The following is an 18,774-nucleotide window of genomic DNA, read 5'->3' on the forward strand; positions in this document are numbered from 1 at the left end:
TGCCTCCTGTCTTTTTCTCAGTGCCACTGTCTCTAAACCAGACAACATTGCTGGTCTCACCACTGTCTTGTCCACCTTTCCTTTCATTCTTGCTGACACTCTTTTGTCACACATCATACCTGACACTTTCCTCCACCCGTTCCAACCTGCTTGCACACGTCTCTTCACTTCTTTTCTACACTCTCCGTTGCTCTGGACTGTTGAACCTAGGTACTTAAAATCCTCCACCTTCTTCACCTCTACTCCCTGTAACCTCACCGTTCTACTTGAGTCCCTCTCATTTACATGTACTGTGCTTTACTGTGGCTAACCTTCATTCCTCTCCTTTCCAGAGTAAACCTCCACCTCTCTAGATTTTCCTCCACCTGCTCCCTGCTCTCACTACAGATGACAATGTCATCTGCAAACATCATGGTCCACGGAGATTCCTGTCTAACCTCATCTGTCAGCCTGTCCATCACCACAGCAAACAAGAAGGGGCTCAAAGCCGATCCTTGGTGCGGTTCCACCTCCACCTTGAACTCCTCTGTCACACCTACAGCACACCTCACCACTGTCTTACAGCTCTCATACATGTCCTGCACCAATCGAACATACTTCTCTGCCACTCCAGACTTCCTCATACAAAACCATAGCTTCTCTCTCGGCACCCTGTCATACGCATTTTCCAAATGTGCAAAGACACAATGCAGCTCCTTCTGGCCTTCTCTGAATTTCTCCATCAGCATTCTCAAAGCAAATGTTGCATCTGTGGTTCTCTTTCTTGGAATTAAACCATACTGCTGCTCACAAATACTCACTTCTGACCTCAGCCTAGCCTTTACTACTCTTTCCCAAAACTTCATTGTGTGACTCATCAGCTTTATTCCTCTGTAGTTTCCACAGCTCTGCACGTCTCCCTTGTTCTTAAAAATAGGCATCAGTACACTTCTCCTCCATTCCTCAGGCATCCTCTCACTCTCCAAGATCTTGTTAAGTAGCCCAGTCAAAAATTCTACTGCCACCTCTCCTAAACACTTCCATACCTTCACAGGTATGTCGTTAGGAACAACTGCCTTTCCACTCTTAATCCTCTTCAACACCTTCCTCACTTCATCCTTACTGATCTTTGCTACTTCCTGCTCTAGGAATCAACTCTTCAAAGTATTCCTTCCATCTTTCCATCACACTTGTGGCACCTGTCAACACATTTCCATCCCTGTCCTTAATCAGCCTAACCTGTTGCACATCCTTCCCATCTCTGTCTCTTTACCTCGCCAACCTGTACAAATCCACCTCTCCCTCCTTAGTGTCCAACCTATCATACAAATCCTCATATGCCCTTTGTTTGGCCTTTGCCAGCTCTACTTTCACTTTACGCTGCATCTCCCTGTACTCCTGTCTGTTCTCTTCTGTCCTCTCAGTGTCCCACTTCTTCTTAGCTAACCTTTTCCTCATAACACACTTCGGAACTTCCTCATTCCACCACCAAATCTCCTTATCTGCTTTCCTCTTTCCAAGTGACACATCAAGTCTCCCTGTCTCCCTGATCACTTTAGCTGTAGCTGTCCAGTCATCTGGAAGAACCCCTTGACCTTCCAGAGTTTCAGCTCCTCCCTGAAAGCCACACAACACTCTTCCTTTTTCAACTTCCACCACTTGGTCCTCTGCCCTGCCCTTGTCCTCTTCATCTTCCTCCCCACCAGAGTCATCCTACACACCACCATCCTATGCTGTCTGTCTACACTCTCCCCAGCCACTGCTTTGCAGTCACTGATCTCTTTCCAGTTGTAATGTCTGCACAAGATGTAATCAACTTGTGTGCTCCTGCCTCCACTCTTATATGTCACCCTATGCTCCTCCCTTTTCTGGAAAAATGTGTTCACTACAACCATTTCCATCCTTTTTGCGAAGTCCACCACCATCTGTCCTTCTGCATTCCTGTCCTGCATACCAAACTTACCCATCACTTCCTCATCACCTCTGTTTCCCTCACCAACATGTACGTTGAAGTCTGCCCCAATCACCACTCTCTCACAACTAGGGATACCCTGAATCACCTCATCCATCTCCCTCCAGAATTTCTCCTTCTCTTCTAACTCACATCGTACCTGTGGGGCATAACCACTGACAACATTCAACATCACACCTTCAACTTCCAGCTTCAGACTCATCACCCTATCTGATACTCTCTTCACCTCCAGAACATTCATAGCAAAATCCTCCTTCAGGATAACTCCTACTCCATTCCTCTTTCCATCCACACCATGATAAAACAGTTTGAACCCTGCTCCTAATCTATAGGCCTTGCTACCTTTCCATCTGGTCTCCTGAACACACAAGATAAGACCTGCCTGTAATACATTTCTTTATATCAATGAGATGAGATAAACTTCATTTATGGAAATCCAGGTAGACTTGTAGTTAATCAGTCAGTCAGTAGGCTAAGTTGTTGTAGAGCCTGATGGCAGTGGGGATGAAGAATCTCCTGTATCATTCAGTCCTGCAGCTCAATGAGGTGAGTCGTCCACTGCAGCTGCTTCTCTGCTCCATCAGAATGTTGTTAAGGTGATGGTCAGTGTATTCCAGGATGGACTCTACCTTAGTCTTGGAGAATCCGGGGGCAGACAAAGGTCTCTCTATCCCCTCCCCAGGGGTCCTCGTGGATACAGTCGGACTTGTAACCCAAAAGTTGCGGGTTCGAGTCTCAGGACCGGCAGTAATTGTTGGTGGGGTGGAGTGAATAGCCAGCGCTCTTTCCACCTTCAATACCACGACTGAGGTGAGACCCTTGAGCAAAGCACCAAACTCCCAACTGCTCCCCGGGTGCTGCAGGATTGGCTGCCCACTGGTGTGTGTTCACTGCTGTGTGTGTGCACCTTGGATGGGTTTAATGCAGAGCACAAATGATCTGACTCACTGGGAGGTGTGAAGTGATTTGTGGCCAAGTATGGCCACAAATCACTTCATCTCTCCACCACACCTCCCAGTGAGTCCAGCCTCATTCTAGTCACTGAACCAGCTTTTTGCACCAGTTTGTCCAGCTGCCTTGCATCCTTCTGCTTTATGCTGCCTGCCCTGAACATTGGACACTATTTCAGTATTTTATTTTATGTTGCCTTCTAACCTACTTCTACTCCACTATATTTTATAGAGATAATAATAATCCAAGTACAAATGTATTATATTATATTATATTATATTATATTACAAATGAGCACTAAGGTCATTTTTCTTCATTCTGAATATTTTTACTTGAATGAGTAAAAAGTACTCACTTTTGATACATTTTGCTAACACTTTTACTTACATGACATTTTGTGTACAGGGCTTCTAACATGCAGTACTGAACATCTCTCGTATTTTAAAAGTAGAAATCTTGTAATTGGTTCAAGTAATGGTCATTAAGCCTCTTACTACATAGTATACAGGTACATACAGTAAGTGCAGTACGACGACCAGTCAAAGCTCTGGAGGACAGCAAAAACATTATATTCAATGAGTAATAAGTTAGTCTTGGCTCATGTTGACAGGCTAATATTTGCTAATTGACATTGAAGCCAGAAGTATAGCTGGTATGAATGTGATGTGGATGTGACTTGGTTTGAAGGTATTCAGGCATGAACTACAGTACTGGAGAAACTGAAATCTTCACTCAGTGATGGCAATTGTGGAACAGTTGGTGGATCACTCAGGTTTTTACAGTTTTTGCTCTCAGGACTTTCTCTCCAAATTTCACAAGCTATAATGATGGTAACAGGACTATAGGGACAGTTTAGTTACTGTCATATTCACTGATATGACAGGATCTACTGTAGGACAACCGTCCATGCAGTGAGTATCTTGTGTTCAAGGACCGTTGCTCTGTCACACTATCAATGTACTTAATACTGTAGCCCTGTTGTGTAAAAGTTCCCTTTATCAAATTCTGCTTTTAATACTTTAATTGTTATTGTTATACCGCATGTGCTCATAATATTTAATTCATATTCCTAATCATAATGTATAGAGTTGTATTAAATAAACTTATTTTCTAACCAGTTGTTACAGATAACTGAGCCCTGATAGATCAAACAACCAGGGCCAACTTGGTCATGCCAAACTAAATAGATTTTATTTACACATCTAATTTGTACAACATAATCACCCATATTTTTGTGTATGTACACAATTAAAAGAAATCAACATGAGCATGTGTGTTTTTTCCATCATTTAATATCATTAATTCAGGTTAATACTTTGACTATAACATTTTAAGCATGCTATATATTATGTGTCTACTACACACAGTTTTGTGCCAAATCCTCACAGAGACTTGGTAAGAAGTGGAATGACCTAAACATAAATAGTACTTCAATTCTGTACAACATTTACAATGTATGAAAGCACAATCCTGTGTGAAAGAACAAGCAAATACACAATGAAAAATATTAGGAGGTGGACCATTTGTGCAATATTACTTAATATAGTGCTCACTATATTTAAATTCTGTTCTTCTCACTACTACAAACCTGTGGTCTAGCCTATCTAGTTCAACATGGGTGAAAAATGTTTAAGTTGAATATTTAGATCTAGAGGCACCCTGTGGAGTTTCTCTGTAAACAACACAAACTGTGTGTGTTTTTGAGGCCTAACAACATGGTGGATGTTGTTTCTTGATCATACAACAGTTCTAAAGCTGATTTTAAACACATTAAGTGCTCCACCTTTTACAACCACATTTGACTGGTAGTAAGTTGTTCAGTTTGTTGGCATATAACTGTCATCAACCAGTGTAATAGCAAGAAACTATGGTAAGATATGAATAGAGAGTATGTATGAGACAAAGTGAACAAGATCTGACCATACTCATAATAACACTACTTCATAGCACTACTGGTGGTAACTAACTCCACAGAGTACCTTTAGTGTTGTGTGACTAGCTAAAACATAATTGTCAGTGTTTTCAGCTCTTCACCTCAAGGTTTTGACATTTCATAGTAATAAATGTATTTCTATGAGTGTGAGCCATGTGAATATATCGATGACCAGCTATTATGAACCTCTCAGCACTTAAAAGCAATGAAAGGTTAAGATTTGGCACATACAAGTGGCTACTGGCACCTTTAAACACCTTTACTATGAGTAGTCTTCAGAAAACCCATATATGGTTAAAGTCTTTTGACACTGCACTGGATTGTCTGCTCGATGGAAAAATTACAGACATTCACATTTTGAAAACTACTAAAATAGCATATATTAATCATGTAGTCATTCAGTTCTGTTGAGACAACCAAAGGACACAATCATGTGATCACAGCTAAAAATGCATAACCTCGAGTGTGTCACTAAATCCCATGTTAGTGTTTCTTTCATGTACTACTTTACATGTCACAGGATAAGCTGCTCACAAGCACTGGGTGAAGAGATATTTCCTAAATCTACAAACAGACAATTTCTTTGTCAGTACAGATGGAACAAATGAGACATACAGTACTGTATAAAAGTTTTAGACACTAAAATACACATGCTATGCTTTTAATATAAATTACATAGACAATTAACCGTGTACAAAGTGCAGTAAGGGCAGCCAAACCTAAACCTAATCAGTATTTGCAACACTTAAACCAGCGGCAGTTCTTTCTGGTTTGACCTGCACCTAGTTTCTCCTGGTACTTTGCAGCACCTTGGAGAAGCTGTTGCAGTTCTTCTGTAGATTCAGGCTTACCCTGTGTTTCTGTCTCGTCATGTGATCCCAGATTGACTCCACACTGCCCAGATCAGGGCTATGGGGGGGTCAGACCATCTGCTGCAGGACTGCTGGTTCTTCTTGTCTCTGAAAATAGTTCTTCATGAACTGTAATGGGTACTTTATGGACTTCTTGTGCACAGTGAATCTGGGATCAATCAGACACCTGATGGTGTTGTGTGATAAGAATCTAAAACAACCAAAGTAGCTAAAACTTCTGAACAGTACTGTATATAAATTACCAAACTTTACAAGTATTTCTGGACAAAGCTGTTTCACCTCTGCTTCCAGTCTAAGCCAAGTTAAGGTAACCATGTCATTACTTGCAGAAATGACAACGATATTGACACTTCTCATGCAACTCTCACAAAGAAGCCAAATAAGTCAACTTCCAAAATGTTGAACTATTCATGTATTTTTCCCCCCTTTGATGCATTCATTCCCAAACAGTATGAAAATTCACATGATCAACATAATGTTTATAAGAATATCAAATGTGAGCAACTACATACAGAATGATTAGCATAAAAAAATAGTACCTGCCTCGAAGATGGTGACAAACAAATTCTAAAACAGTATGGACTCCTTGGGCAAATGGTTTGCAGTACACACACACAACACTGGTATGATCCTTTATGCCCTAGCTGGTTTATGTTCTGCACCATCTGTTTCCATCTGGAGCCCCAGACAGTGACAGCCCAGTTATCAATAATTCTAGTGCTGTGTATTTTAACAATTATTACTATGTCTACAAGGAAAAGTGAAAGAGAAGAAAACGATAAAACATTTGTAATGTAATGCAGGTTTTAAGATGTAATTCTGCAGTGACTGGCAGTTTCCTTCACAAATAAGTGTTTGGCTCAGTGGGTATGAAGAATGACTGTTGTGCTGATACTGCTTTACTGTGTATGTGTGCGTACATGCCTTTTTCTGGTTGTGTGGACAAATTTTAGTTCAGTACCATCATCATGAGGACATTTTTGAAAGGGCTGCTTGAGGATTAGATCAGAATCAGGTTTAGGCTAGGGTAAAGGCTGGGCTAGTTGTGGTGGTTAACGTTAGATTTGGGGCTTTACATCTGTTGATTGTCCTCACAGCTACAGAAAAACAAATGTGTTTGCATGGGATTGCGTGTGCACACTGTAGCCTCAGTTGTGAGTAGTAAGAAGATTTGGAATATTTATAATTTGGGCTCCAGTTAGAAAACCCAAATGTTCCATGAAATCAAAGCCTATTTTTGATATTATTTATGGTCAGCATTTTATTTCCACTGGATTCACAGGCAATGATGCAACATGTAATCCATGATTTGATTTTATCTTACTGCCTGTTGTTCATATATTCATCAAAAATGCATCTACAAAACACAATATGGTCATTTTCTGCCTTTCTTGACAGTAAATCAGTTTTAATTAGCATGAGAAGTAAGCATTATGGAAAAAGACTATTGACTGACGTCTTTTTTGAACAGTCAGTTTGGTTGCACTGTAACAGCTAGACCAGCTGTATTTCTGATAATGTAGCTGCTCAAAGTGTTTGCTGCCCCAGAATTCTGAGACCTGTGGTATTAAACTGCGACTGTTGTGACCCAGCACTAATGATGGTGGGGACTGAATTCTTAAAGATTACTGCTTTAACGTATGTGCTAAGAGTCTGGTAATACAAGATTCCCACAACTACAGTAATACTCAGGTGTGTGTGTGTGTGGCATTTAACTCTTGATCTCCAGAATAGAGGGGTTATGATCAAGAATTGCCAGTATGATTTTGTCCATGTATTGCCTCAGACGGAGGTTGATCTCTTCCTGCTCCTTCAAAGCATCTACCAGCTGAGAGAAATAGAGGAAATGCATCAGCAGAGCAGTCATGTCAAAAATGAGCATTACACCCACCCACCAGCAGAGGACTTACCTCATCTCTGGATGCATTGTCAATCTCAGCTGCTAGACACTGGGCCTTGGTATGGCAAGCAAACAGGTTCTTAGCCTCATACAAACTTAGACTGAGAATCTGAGCGTTCAGGTCATCATTCTGGTCCCGTAGCTTATGGTTCTCCTAACAAAGCAAACAGAGAACATTTCCTTTGAGAGCGCATTCTGAATGACAGTAGGCAGTTTTGCTATGGCCAGCATACTGTGCAGTATAGTTTCAAGAGAGTCTAAATATATGTGAGACAGATAATCAATTTAAGCTTTAATCAGTAAGCACATTTGTGTACTATAAATGACTCCAGCTGACACAACGATGAGACTGGGTATTGAATAATCAAATGTAAAACAACACCGCTCATTTCAGCCTTTGCACGCAATTTATGGCTGGGTGGAATATTACAAGAGTTGGTCATTGCAACTCAGAGCTTTCCGTTAACTAAGTAACTGCTTTTAAATTACCTCTAACAAATCCCTCTGTACCAATATGGGCCAAAAATATTATCCCTGACAACAGACCAGTAGAGCTCCGTGCAGCCCAGATGAATTTTCCTTTTTGTGTGGACTTCTGTATAAATGAGCCAGTGCAGTATATCAAACCTAACCCTTCCAGGAACAAAAGGTAGAGACGTGAAAGTCTTGTAAGGATGGGAGAACGTGTGTGTGTGCCGGGTGAGTGTGTGAACCTGTTTCAGTCTCTTCACTTCATGTTCCATCTCAATCTCCCTGGTCTTGGCGTTATACTCAGACAGCCCCTTGCCCTTTCCAGGGTGCTCCATCTCCAGCTTAAACAACTGTAGATATTCCAGCTCCCGGCGCAGATCATCAATCAGCTGCAGGGAGCAGATTAGTTACTTGGTTAGAAAATGTATTGAGTGTTGAGGAAATTCATCTTTTGCCTTACCACATATCAGTGAAAACAGTGCAACACAGTGGCATGACAGAACATGGGTGAGTACAAGTGTCAGGAATGGAGATTGAGCCGATTTTTGCCATCTTAACATCACTGACATAGCCAATGGCTGAGCATATTAAGCTGATTAACAGACAGATGCATCCGCAGGCACCCCAGTGTTCTTGGAATCCATTGAGCACATAAAAGCAAAAGAAGAAGAAGTACGAAGCAGTGGTGTGTAAGCCTGACGCACACCCCCTCTTGTTCCATGTCCTCACAAACAGTGTTCTGATGCCTTCGTATACTGGGATGACATTCTTTTGTTTTTGTCTGACCTTGAAGGTGCATCAAACTCAGGTACAGCAAGTGCTGCCGAGACTGCATGAGAACAAACTTTTTGAAAAGCAAAGATATGTTATGTCTCCTCAGTGTTCTTACTGGGGTTTATTGTCTCTGGTGGCAAGGTAAAAATAGACCATGAGAAGGTGAGAGCAGTTTTCAAGCTGCCTCCATCCTCCCGTCCTCCTGCTTGATGGGCATGTTCTCATGGCCTGCCTCCTTTGGGGGACAATGCTGTCATTTTCCAGCATTACAGTCATTTTACTTCCTAAGTAAATACTTTCTCAACAATGTAGTCAGTATTGTCTGGGAAATATTTAAAACCAGTGATGATTTGTAGATGGAATCCAGTGACTGCCACAGGATGCAGTTCATCAGAAGTGGTTAGTGCATTGCTGTGTTATGTATAATTCAGCGCACATGTGCGAAGAACGCTGTGGATGTTTTAGCACAGTCTTTTGCCAGTGGTTACTGGCTATGTATTCTGGTACTGCTGTGGTTGAACAGTTGATGGAAGTAAAGAGTGTTGTGCTAAGAACAGTGGTGGTTATAAAGCCAACAGCTGGATAAGAGAAATTACATAATTAAGATATGTGCGATCTCTTGCAAACTCTCTCTGTAAACTTGTAGCACAAATTCAGTGAAAGTTGAAACCACTGAGTATTAGCCTTAGTCATCAGGATGGTATTTAAGGACTTGCCTTTTCACACCATTTTCAAACAATTTAATCTTCCATAAGAACAACAGAGAAATAACAGGGGGTATTAGAGCACACTATCAAAATCTGTTTCTGTTTGTGTGTCCTCACAGTCATATCTACCATAGCATTTTTTTTACAATTATTCTTTTTGTTTATTGTTCCTCCTGGTTTTCAACCTTATTTTTACAATTGAACTGACATTACTCTACCTCTTCTTTTTCTTTCATGCAGACAGGTCTTTAGGTCTCTAGATAACCACAGTCATTCAGGATCCCAATTTTGGTTAAACACATTTACTTTGACAAAACACTAAATAGGATGTGATAGCAATTGTTAGTCCATGTAAATGATCAAATGGTCGTGCTTAAAGGTGAACATAATCCCAGCGTCGGGTTGTGTGCACTCTGGAACAGCGTTTCTTTACGGTTTTGGCTGCATTCAGAATTCCCTGTTGCCCCAGATTGTGGCGTAACCCTTACAGTAAGACATGGACATAGATTAAGCTGAACTCCTGTATCTTGCTATTTAGAACGTCTTACCTCCTGCATGGCTTCTTTTTCTTTCTGAAACTCATGGCGATTTTGCCAGAGCTTGTCCACTATCTTCCTATAGAGGTCCATCTCATCTTTTAGCCTCAAACTAGTGTCTTCTAGTTTGTCTGTCATCCTCTGTTTCTCCTGTAGAGGAAAGATGGCAGGGAACAATTTCATCACTTTGTTTCTTCTTGATTAAGGATTTTTAGACAAATAACTCGGGCTAGCATCTGGGTTTGTTTAAGGCATGTCTGATTATCTGTGTTGTACTATTTGCTCAGTAATTAACTTACAATTCACTACATTCTTACTGCTGATAGGAATTACTACATTACTACAAAAATAAGCCCAAAGTTGTAATACACTGGAAACATCCTTTGATTGAGTCATGCTCACCTGGTCCAGTTTCTCTGTGTGTGACTTGAGTCTGCACACATTTAACTTCATCTCTCTGTTCTCGTCTTCTAACTGCTGTACTCTGTGTATTCACCCACAGACACATTTGTACTTTTATGTTTGTGAGGCCCCCTTGACATAACAGAAATCCTAGCCCCGTACTCTAAGCCTTTAAAGCAAGTCTCAACCCTAAAACAGTGCTTCGTAGGTGTGTTAGAAAGTGTGGAACAGCCAAAATGTTTTCACTTTCTAAAAAACATCCTCACTCCCAAGGTCTAAAATTCAAACTGGTCCTCACAAACATAATCATACAAATACACACACACAGGCACAATCAATCAATGTGTCAACACAGCATCCATCAGACAGTGGAATACTGGATAGAATATCATTTAACAAATCAACCGATGAATGTATGTCAAGCCCTGCAAAGTCCTGGATCAGTCTGGCAGCCTGTATGATGGTGGAACATTTCACTGCATTGTGTATTGCTGATCAGGTTACCTGTTACAGAACAGATCTATCTGGATGTTTCTGTCCCTTTCCATCTTGATGTACACTTCCCTGTGCCGCTTTGTCTCTTCCTCCAGACTTTGATCTGCCTTTGCCTCTGCATCCTTGACCTGCTCTTCCAGCTCATGGACCCTGGCATAAAAACGCACAAATGCAGCACAATGTGGAACACAATTTCACATGTGAAAAATTCTCATATTGGTATGTGGGTTTCTGAAATTTCATATGTGGTAGATTATGTAGATTTACAATCATGGGGAATTTTCAAATTTGCATGTGAAATTCAAATATAGGAATAATGTGGTTTTGGTCATGTTACATATAAAATTTCACATGTGTAAATGAATTGTCATGTGTTATTTTTGGCTAGAGTTTCAGTCAGCATAAAAAACGACGATAAAACGATAAAAAAAAAAAAAACAAAGGAGTGGGTTTATTTTCTTACCTGTGTACAAGCTGTGTGTTTTCCTGTTTGAGTTTCGACTTAAGGTCACTGTTGGCCAGACTGTCACTTTCCAACTCTGTCACCTTCTTTTCCAGATAACTGACCTGAGGGAATCAACCAGGTTTTTAAGTCATTCTACAACACATGAAGGTGGGATCTCTATTGTCTGTACACTTTGTAAACACTTTTAGATCAGTAAAGTTCTCAAAAACAAAGAGCCCTCTCACTACAAAACAAGTGTGTAGAACAGTCTGTCAAATCCACATCTGTATCACAATATTCTTACAGTAAAGCCACTTATTGCAGCTGAAAACTACAGTGTGCCTAAACAGTTACTGACAAGGAGCATGGGATTTTTTATGTCAAACTGTCAACAGGATAATTAGAAAGAACAGATGCACTGAAAATGTCCTTAGCTACACAACGTTTATTCCAAGGTTTAAGCCATAAGACATAAGAACGTGTACTTTTTCTGTGATGTCGAGGTCACAGGAGTCAATACTGTCTGTGAAGAGATCCTCTGTGCTGCTGCCCTGACTGGACCCAAACACATTATGGTTGGCCTGGAACAACTGGCTGCAGAGAAGAGTGAACACACATTGGAAACAAAATATATTTAGAAATCATTTATAAACATCATTGCACCCTCAATGAGATGATGATATACAGGAGGTGTCAGCTTTAGAAGATGCTTTTCTACTACAGGACTCTATTTACTACCCTGTTAAATACCGAACCCCTCGCTGTGCTCTGTTAAAAGTGATCAGCTGGTCCTGTGTGTATATGCAAATGGAGATTCACTGCAGCTTTTTTATTTCAAAAGGGTATTAGTGGGAAAGTCAGGTCACTTACCGTCCAAATGCTGTGCTGGAAATTTTTCTATTAGGGCTGAAACACAAGAGAGAATCTTTGAGTCACACAACAAACCACATCATCTGTCATTACTAATCCAACTTCACCTTTATTACTTGCAGTTACTACTATTACTACTTCAGCCAACGACTCTGCAGTTAGTCCTGCTAGTACTAACCCCTGTTACTGTACTTTTGCAAACTCCACTTGCAATTTTGTCAAAAATGATTATGATCATTGAGTGTTTTGTTGTTGTGTTGTAGTAGCCTCACAAACACACAAGATTTGCAATCAGTCAACATTGCAAATCTGATCATTTATAAACCATATCCCATAGACTGGGATATGGTTGCTACAGTAACAGCTCAGGCTTTGATGAGGGTGCAGTGTGTGGTACCAAAAATGAGTAAGAGGGTCGGATTTGGGTGAATGTGTGTGCTTGTGTATGTGTGCGTACGGTGTGTGTCAGAGAGTAGTATTAGTGTAATGCTGATGCAGCAGTTCAAGAGTATCATTTTTTTCCCACCTCTAGTCATCTATCTCCCAGTTTTCTCCAGCTCAGTGTTTGTGACTACGTTTTTATGTGTTCTATGTGTTTATTTGTGGTTTACCTGTTTGCCTTTAGATTTCGGAGTCGAGCCTCCAGATCATTGAGTAGATTCACTTTCTTGCAGCACTGAGAACAATAGATGTCCAGCAGCTCACTATTATACAGCTGTCGCATCTTTTGTGGAGTCTGCCCTGCACTGCAATGACAAAGAATTTAAGAAAAATTTGGGTGTTCTTCAGAATTAGGACTGTCCTACCTTTGATTAACCATTCAGTGTGGGTCCCATCCGCTAGCAGCACTATATATATTAAGGGTGCTTTGATTGATTGGTCACCAATCAATCATTATTGGCCAATATTCCATCTAAATTGTTTGATCTGTGACCTCTATCATGGCCAATCAGTATGTATATGACAGCTCACCTGAAAGAGTGGAAGATTTGTCATGAAATCATTATGGCTCAAGGTGATGGATAATACCTACCATACCATTATATTACCAAGCTCTTAACATTATCACCATGTAATGTGCTGCTCTTTCTTTCTTAGCAATAGCACACCTCATGTTGACACCTCAGCTGGGAATCCAAATTAAATGTCAGCTCATTTTGTCAAAATGATAATTATATTTGTTAATTATTCATTAATTAATTGAGAGTTTCTACTCCTGACTGCAGCAGCAGCTGAGAGGTAGCATCTTGTGGCAGGGATCAGATCTTAGTGAACAGTGAACATGATTTTGTACCAAAGCAGAACAAATGGAATATATAAAAATCACAGAGTAATCATGTGCCTAAAATGTCAAGCCAAGTGTCAAGTCAAGTCAAGTGAAGTTTATTGTCATTTCAGCCATACACAAGTACATAATGAAACGAAACAACGTTTCTCCAGGACCAAGGTGCTACATAAAGTTTATTGTATAACGAGATACAACGAAACTTTAACAGCAATCTCCTGTAGCAGCTACAGCATCGGGTCTATGTATGAAATATAACAAAGTGCAGCGATAAAAACAATACTAAAATAAATACAAGATAACAATATTAAAATAAATACAAGATAAAAACAATACTGCCTAATATAAGCTAGAGTACAAATACAAGATGCTAGGGTACTGTGCATGGCTTGTAAAGTGCAAGAGCAGTTTTATTGTAGTGGTCTAGGTTATTGCACAGAGTAGACTGGGAGTCCTGATGTAGTTAATGTTCTTGAACAAATGGGTAGAAAACCTTACAGCAATTTCCATCAATCAATCACAAAATAATATAATGGGTACATATCCACACAATATAATGTCTGGATATGTCATGTAACCACAAACATCATACTAGAGTACATCTACAGAATGCAGCTGCGCTTAGGAATAGGCTGTGGGAGCATGGATCGCAATCCAGCAACTGGCTATAAATAGACTATGCAATCAGATTGGCATCAGCCAATCACGCTTTAGAAGATCAGTGATCAGCTGCAAAAATGCTGATTGGATCCCTAATATATAAATAAATAAACACATGCACACACATCAGCTTCATACGTTAGAACAGGAGCACAGTCTCCAGATGTTCCAGGTCACGTACAACACATTTGTGTGCTATCAATCCTAACAATATTTTAATTTCAGGTGGAGAATGAATGCCACAAGTGTGTAGGGAGTCAAACATTTTAACTAAGATTTTTAACTAACTGAACTTAGTTATTTAATCTCCAAATGTTTGTGTCATGCTTTAGTTTCAGACACTGAGGAAGAAAAACAGTAAGTGGAAATAAGTGTGTCTGTAAAGCCTGCCACTAACCTGGATGGCAGCGAGGATCCCAGGTCTGAAAAGCCATTTGTTCGAGTGTCATCTTCAGGGCAGGGGCTGCTGGGAGTGAAATCCACATCCTCCCCCTCACCATAGTCCTCAAACTGCTCCTCCCGGGAGATGACAGATGCAGACACTGAGCCAATCAGGCGGCTAGGGTTACAACTAGCATACAACAACAAAGGTGACAGATGAAGTAAAGTTAAAAATATTGTATCAAGGCCCACAAAGAATAAGGAACTTTGACTTTTGAGCTGGTTAAATTGTCACATAAAATCAATTACTACGCTGCATAATCCATCGTCACAACCTCTAATTTACAGAAGAAGGAATTAGCCCTTACAAGGCCACTGACCTGTCTGGCCGAGCAGGATCCAAGGAGTTGGTGCTGTTGCTGTTCTCATTGCTGCTGTCCATGTCACACTCCCCATCAGCACCACAACCTTCACCGTAAACATTGCAATCTGGGTAGGACTGGGTACACATGATAATGGAAGGACCTAGCTTGGCTTCACCATTCTACACATACAAAGAAAATTAAAGATTTTCAAGTCAATGAATGTGGATGTTCACACAAGGGCTTACATGTGCATGATAGGGAGTGCTGGATCTGAAAATGCTTAAATGTGTCGTTTTAGAAGGCAAAGACAAATGACCTGTTTTGTTCTTTAGTTTTAGATTGTTCGAACAATCTAAATGTTACTGAGAGCTTGAAGAACTTGAATTAAGATTTAAACTAAATAATGTGCACAACAGTGGCTACAGTAAACAAAAAAAATTGTTGTATAGAGCTGTACGCTACTTCATCAATAAATAATTGATGATTTGCTTCATACTTTACATTTTTTACCTACAATTTACTTAAAATACTGGTCATTTGTTCCTTTTTGCATTAAACTTGTCTTGCCTGAGGTTCCTGTCTGTCTTCAGAGTTTTAAATGAAACATTAAAGTACACACACAGTTGTTTACTTTAGACTTTGGTTTTTATTTTGTGGGCATACTGTAAATGTGAAATGTTAAACTGAAAAACAGCTGAATCAGAAGAATCCTTTGAGGTGAAGGGTGTTATGAGCCACAAATGCTTTATTAGCAATGACACAGCCTATTGTAAAACCAAGTTACGTGGCTTTTATACAGATAATGAATAATTCTATTCCTTACGTTATTACATTTGCTATAGTGCTTTCTCCTCATTTACAGAGCTGCATACTTGGAATTACCATCACGGTAAAAAACAGAAGAAAGAAGAATGCTTTCCCCTCAGCTAAGATCTTGCCACATAACCCAACACCAGTGTGAACCCCAAAACAACAACACCAGATGGCATAAATCAGTAACAATAGTAATGTCTTCAGTTGTGACAGCCACAGTCACAAGAAGAGATCTAAACAGCCAAGCTAAGTGAAAACATCTGTGTGGATGGACTGAATATGTACAGGAGCTTCAGTATTCTGAAGTTCATATTTTTTTTAAACTATCAGCACAAGGATGAAAACCCTAAAGAGAGAATATGCAAAACAAAATGATGACACAGTAATAAAACACATATTGGGGTACTGATAAAACAATTAGTCCTGAACAAAGCTAAACTAACAGCACAACCTGCAGACACTACATTCAGTCCTACACTGCCACCACTTAGGCTCTGCAGTGACAAAATGACAGACTGAGACAGCAGCGATCGTCAATTCCTCCGACCTCAAAGCAGGCAGTGTTAATTTCTTTAACGAAGTATTTTCGTTATAATTTTCGTCAACGACAAGTTTTCACTGACGAAAATGAGACGTTAACTAAATAAAAATTAAGTGATGACGACAATATATATTTTAGAGACTAAAACTAAAACAAAGCAGATGACTAAAATATGACTAAAACTAAAATTGCATTTTAGTGAAAAGACTATGACTACAACTAAATTAAAATCTGCTGTCAAAATTAACACTGAAAGCAGGAGAGCACAAAAACTTTGCCCTTCGCATCAACCCGCTGGTAGATTTACAGAATATGGCTGTACTCAGCTCATGGACACACACCAGTCAGGAGCTACAAAGCAGAAGCTTAGGAAGATTTGCATGTCCTGTAAGAGCATAAGCATTACTTGTCTCACTGCCCAGATATCGTCTGGTGCACACTGGAAGAGGTTAAGAAGTGGATATCAGAAGGCAAACACTGTCGTAACTGCGGGTGCACTTGGCACAGCTGGGAGGCGTGCACCTTAAAGAATGCATGTCAATCTCCTGCAATGTCAGGAGATTTACTTCAGGGTAATCCATGCCATTGCAAAGGGCCCCAAGTCTACCCTATTACCCCAGGCGAGAGAGCCACGCTTGCCAACTCCAAGCAAGGTGGAAAAGTGTATCTCAAGGTGTTACACATTGTTATCAGCCATGGGTACCCACTGAAAACCTACGCATTCCTGGGTGACCAATGTTGAACGCACTATCTGCAAGTGGCTGCCTGTCAAATAAGCCTGAAGTGTTAGGCTGAGATCCTCGAACTACCAACATTCTGCGAAAATGCTGCCCGTCTCTCTGTATCATCGGGCCAAGTCCACATCCCTGTCACAGCCTTCAAAGAAGTACCTCAAGGGTGCCTTCACAGCAAGTCAAATAACCCTGTCAGAGCAATCTTCTCAAGTCAGAGTGCTGCAGAAGCACCTCAACTGAGAGGCATCCAACTACAGGACCTTCTGTAGATACAGCCAATACTACTGATTTGGTCAGATTGTGTGGATTACAGCCCGGGAGACAATCAGATATGAACCCAAGGGCAGACCCGTAGCTATACACACTACCCCTGGAATGGGTGGTACAGGGTCCCAATGGTCGAGTGCCTTAAGCCAGTGCATGTTACTTCAACACCCTCAAGCTAGCATCAGACACCCTGTATCACCATTCCCAGTGTCTATACCAGCTTGACACATTACGCTTTCAGAGCTGGTGGATAGCAGTACAATCTCGGCTGGATCAACAAGCAGTCCTAGAAGCATGCACAGAGAGGGTGAAGGTTGGCGACACAATACAGTACACCATCACCGCCGCTGAGACCAACAACAGAGGTTGTTATGCTGTTATTGTGGCCCTGGTCCTTCAGGAGGAGGTCCTGCTTATGATTCTAATCGAAGTGAAAGGCATCCTCAATGCCAAGCCCCTGGACTATGTGTTATCAGATGTTACAGACCCAGATCTCCTGACTCCTAATATGTTGCTGATGGGGCGGAGGGGGACATACTTGCTTTAAATATCTTTGATTGCACTTACCAGATGATAGTTAATACCAAATGATGGTGAGGCACTTCTGGGTGCAATTTCTGAGGAATTACCATAACTTCAAGAGGCAGTAGCACGCTGAGCCCCGCCATCACCACTCTGTCATGGTGATTGCTGATTCTCAGTTGCCACGCTCCCATCGGCCTGTCAGAGAGGTGGCCAAGTTAATTCCAAGTGCCAATGAGTGTATTCAGACGGTGGAGAAACTAGTTGGAGACAGGACTTACCTGGGACCAGTAAGTCCTGTCCGGTAATTCCTGTAGTAAGTGATCGTAAGACACGTCACACAGTTATTGGCCATTCTGGAAGACGATGTCAACTCAGAGCCTGCAGTAGCACCTTAGGGAATTTATCTTTTTTGCTTAATGGCTATGCCATTGAGGGGATGACTGCTGTAAATTACCCATCGTCTGCTACTTGTTAGATGTTACCAATCATTAGTCAGGCACTCTCTTACGATAGCCCAGGGAGGGGGTTTCTTGGTGAGATTTTTATGGGGACTAGTTGTTTTTAGTGTCTGTGTATTGTACTGGCTGCTGACATTAATGTGAAGAGAGTAAGTTACAGTATATAATCGCTATTACTAAGTGAGATGATGTAGTAAACGAAGTGCACTGTTTAATGACGGTAGTTCAAGCGGATGTATCATGGGTTAATTTCTTTGTATGTGCCTTTTGGTTCATTCGCTAGTTGATCTAATGCTAGCAGGTTCCTGCATCGGACTGTCATGTTGTGTTTAAGTGCATATAGAGTGCTAGTTATGGTAAACGGTGAGCCCTTATACATATGCATATATAGTTCATACATCAGTGTTTGTGTAGCAGCTCCTCACTCATCCCTCCTGT

The 18,774-nt window shown here is 40.8% G+C and overlaps 1 protein-coding gene across 1 annotated transcript in view; it reads right to left on the minus strand.

Moving 5' to 3' along the window:
• Positions 1-6,780: 6,780 nt before the first annotated feature.
• rab11fip4a (RAB11 family interacting protein 4 (class II) a) overlaps positions 6,781-18,774 on the minus strand; it is a 29,243-nt gene continuing 17,249 nt past the window's right edge. Inside the window, exons 4-15 of the mRNA XM_026325367.1 lie at positions 15,014-15,177; positions 14,650-14,811; positions 12,919-13,053; positions 12,308-12,343; positions 11,923-12,031; positions 11,456-11,559; positions 11,002-11,142; positions 10,498-10,579; positions 10,108-10,245; positions 8,321-8,467; positions 7,618-7,761; positions 6,781-7,535 (exon numbers count right to left, since the gene is read on the minus strand). Coding sequence (XP_026181152.1) covers positions 7,419-7,535; positions 7,618-7,761; positions 8,321-8,467; positions 10,108-10,245; positions 10,498-10,579; positions 11,002-11,142; positions 11,456-11,559; positions 11,923-12,031; positions 12,308-12,343; positions 12,919-13,053; positions 14,650-14,811; positions 15,014-15,177 — 1,479 coding nt within the window. The 3' untranslated portion in view covers positions 6,781-7,418. The remainder of the gene's footprint in view (positions 7,536-7,617; positions 7,762-8,320; positions 8,468-10,107; positions 10,246-10,497; positions 10,580-11,001; positions 11,143-11,455; positions 11,560-11,922; positions 12,032-12,307; positions 12,344-12,918; positions 13,054-14,649; positions 14,812-15,013; positions 15,178-18,774) is intronic.

Source organism: Mastacembelus armatus, chromosome 8 (genome assembly GCF_900324485.2).
Source record: "Mastacembelus armatus chromosome 8, fMasArm1.2, whole genome shotgun sequence".
In the NCBI taxonomy this organism is placed as follows: Eukaryota; Metazoa; Chordata; class Actinopteri; order Synbranchiformes; family Mastacembelidae; genus Mastacembelus; species Mastacembelus armatus.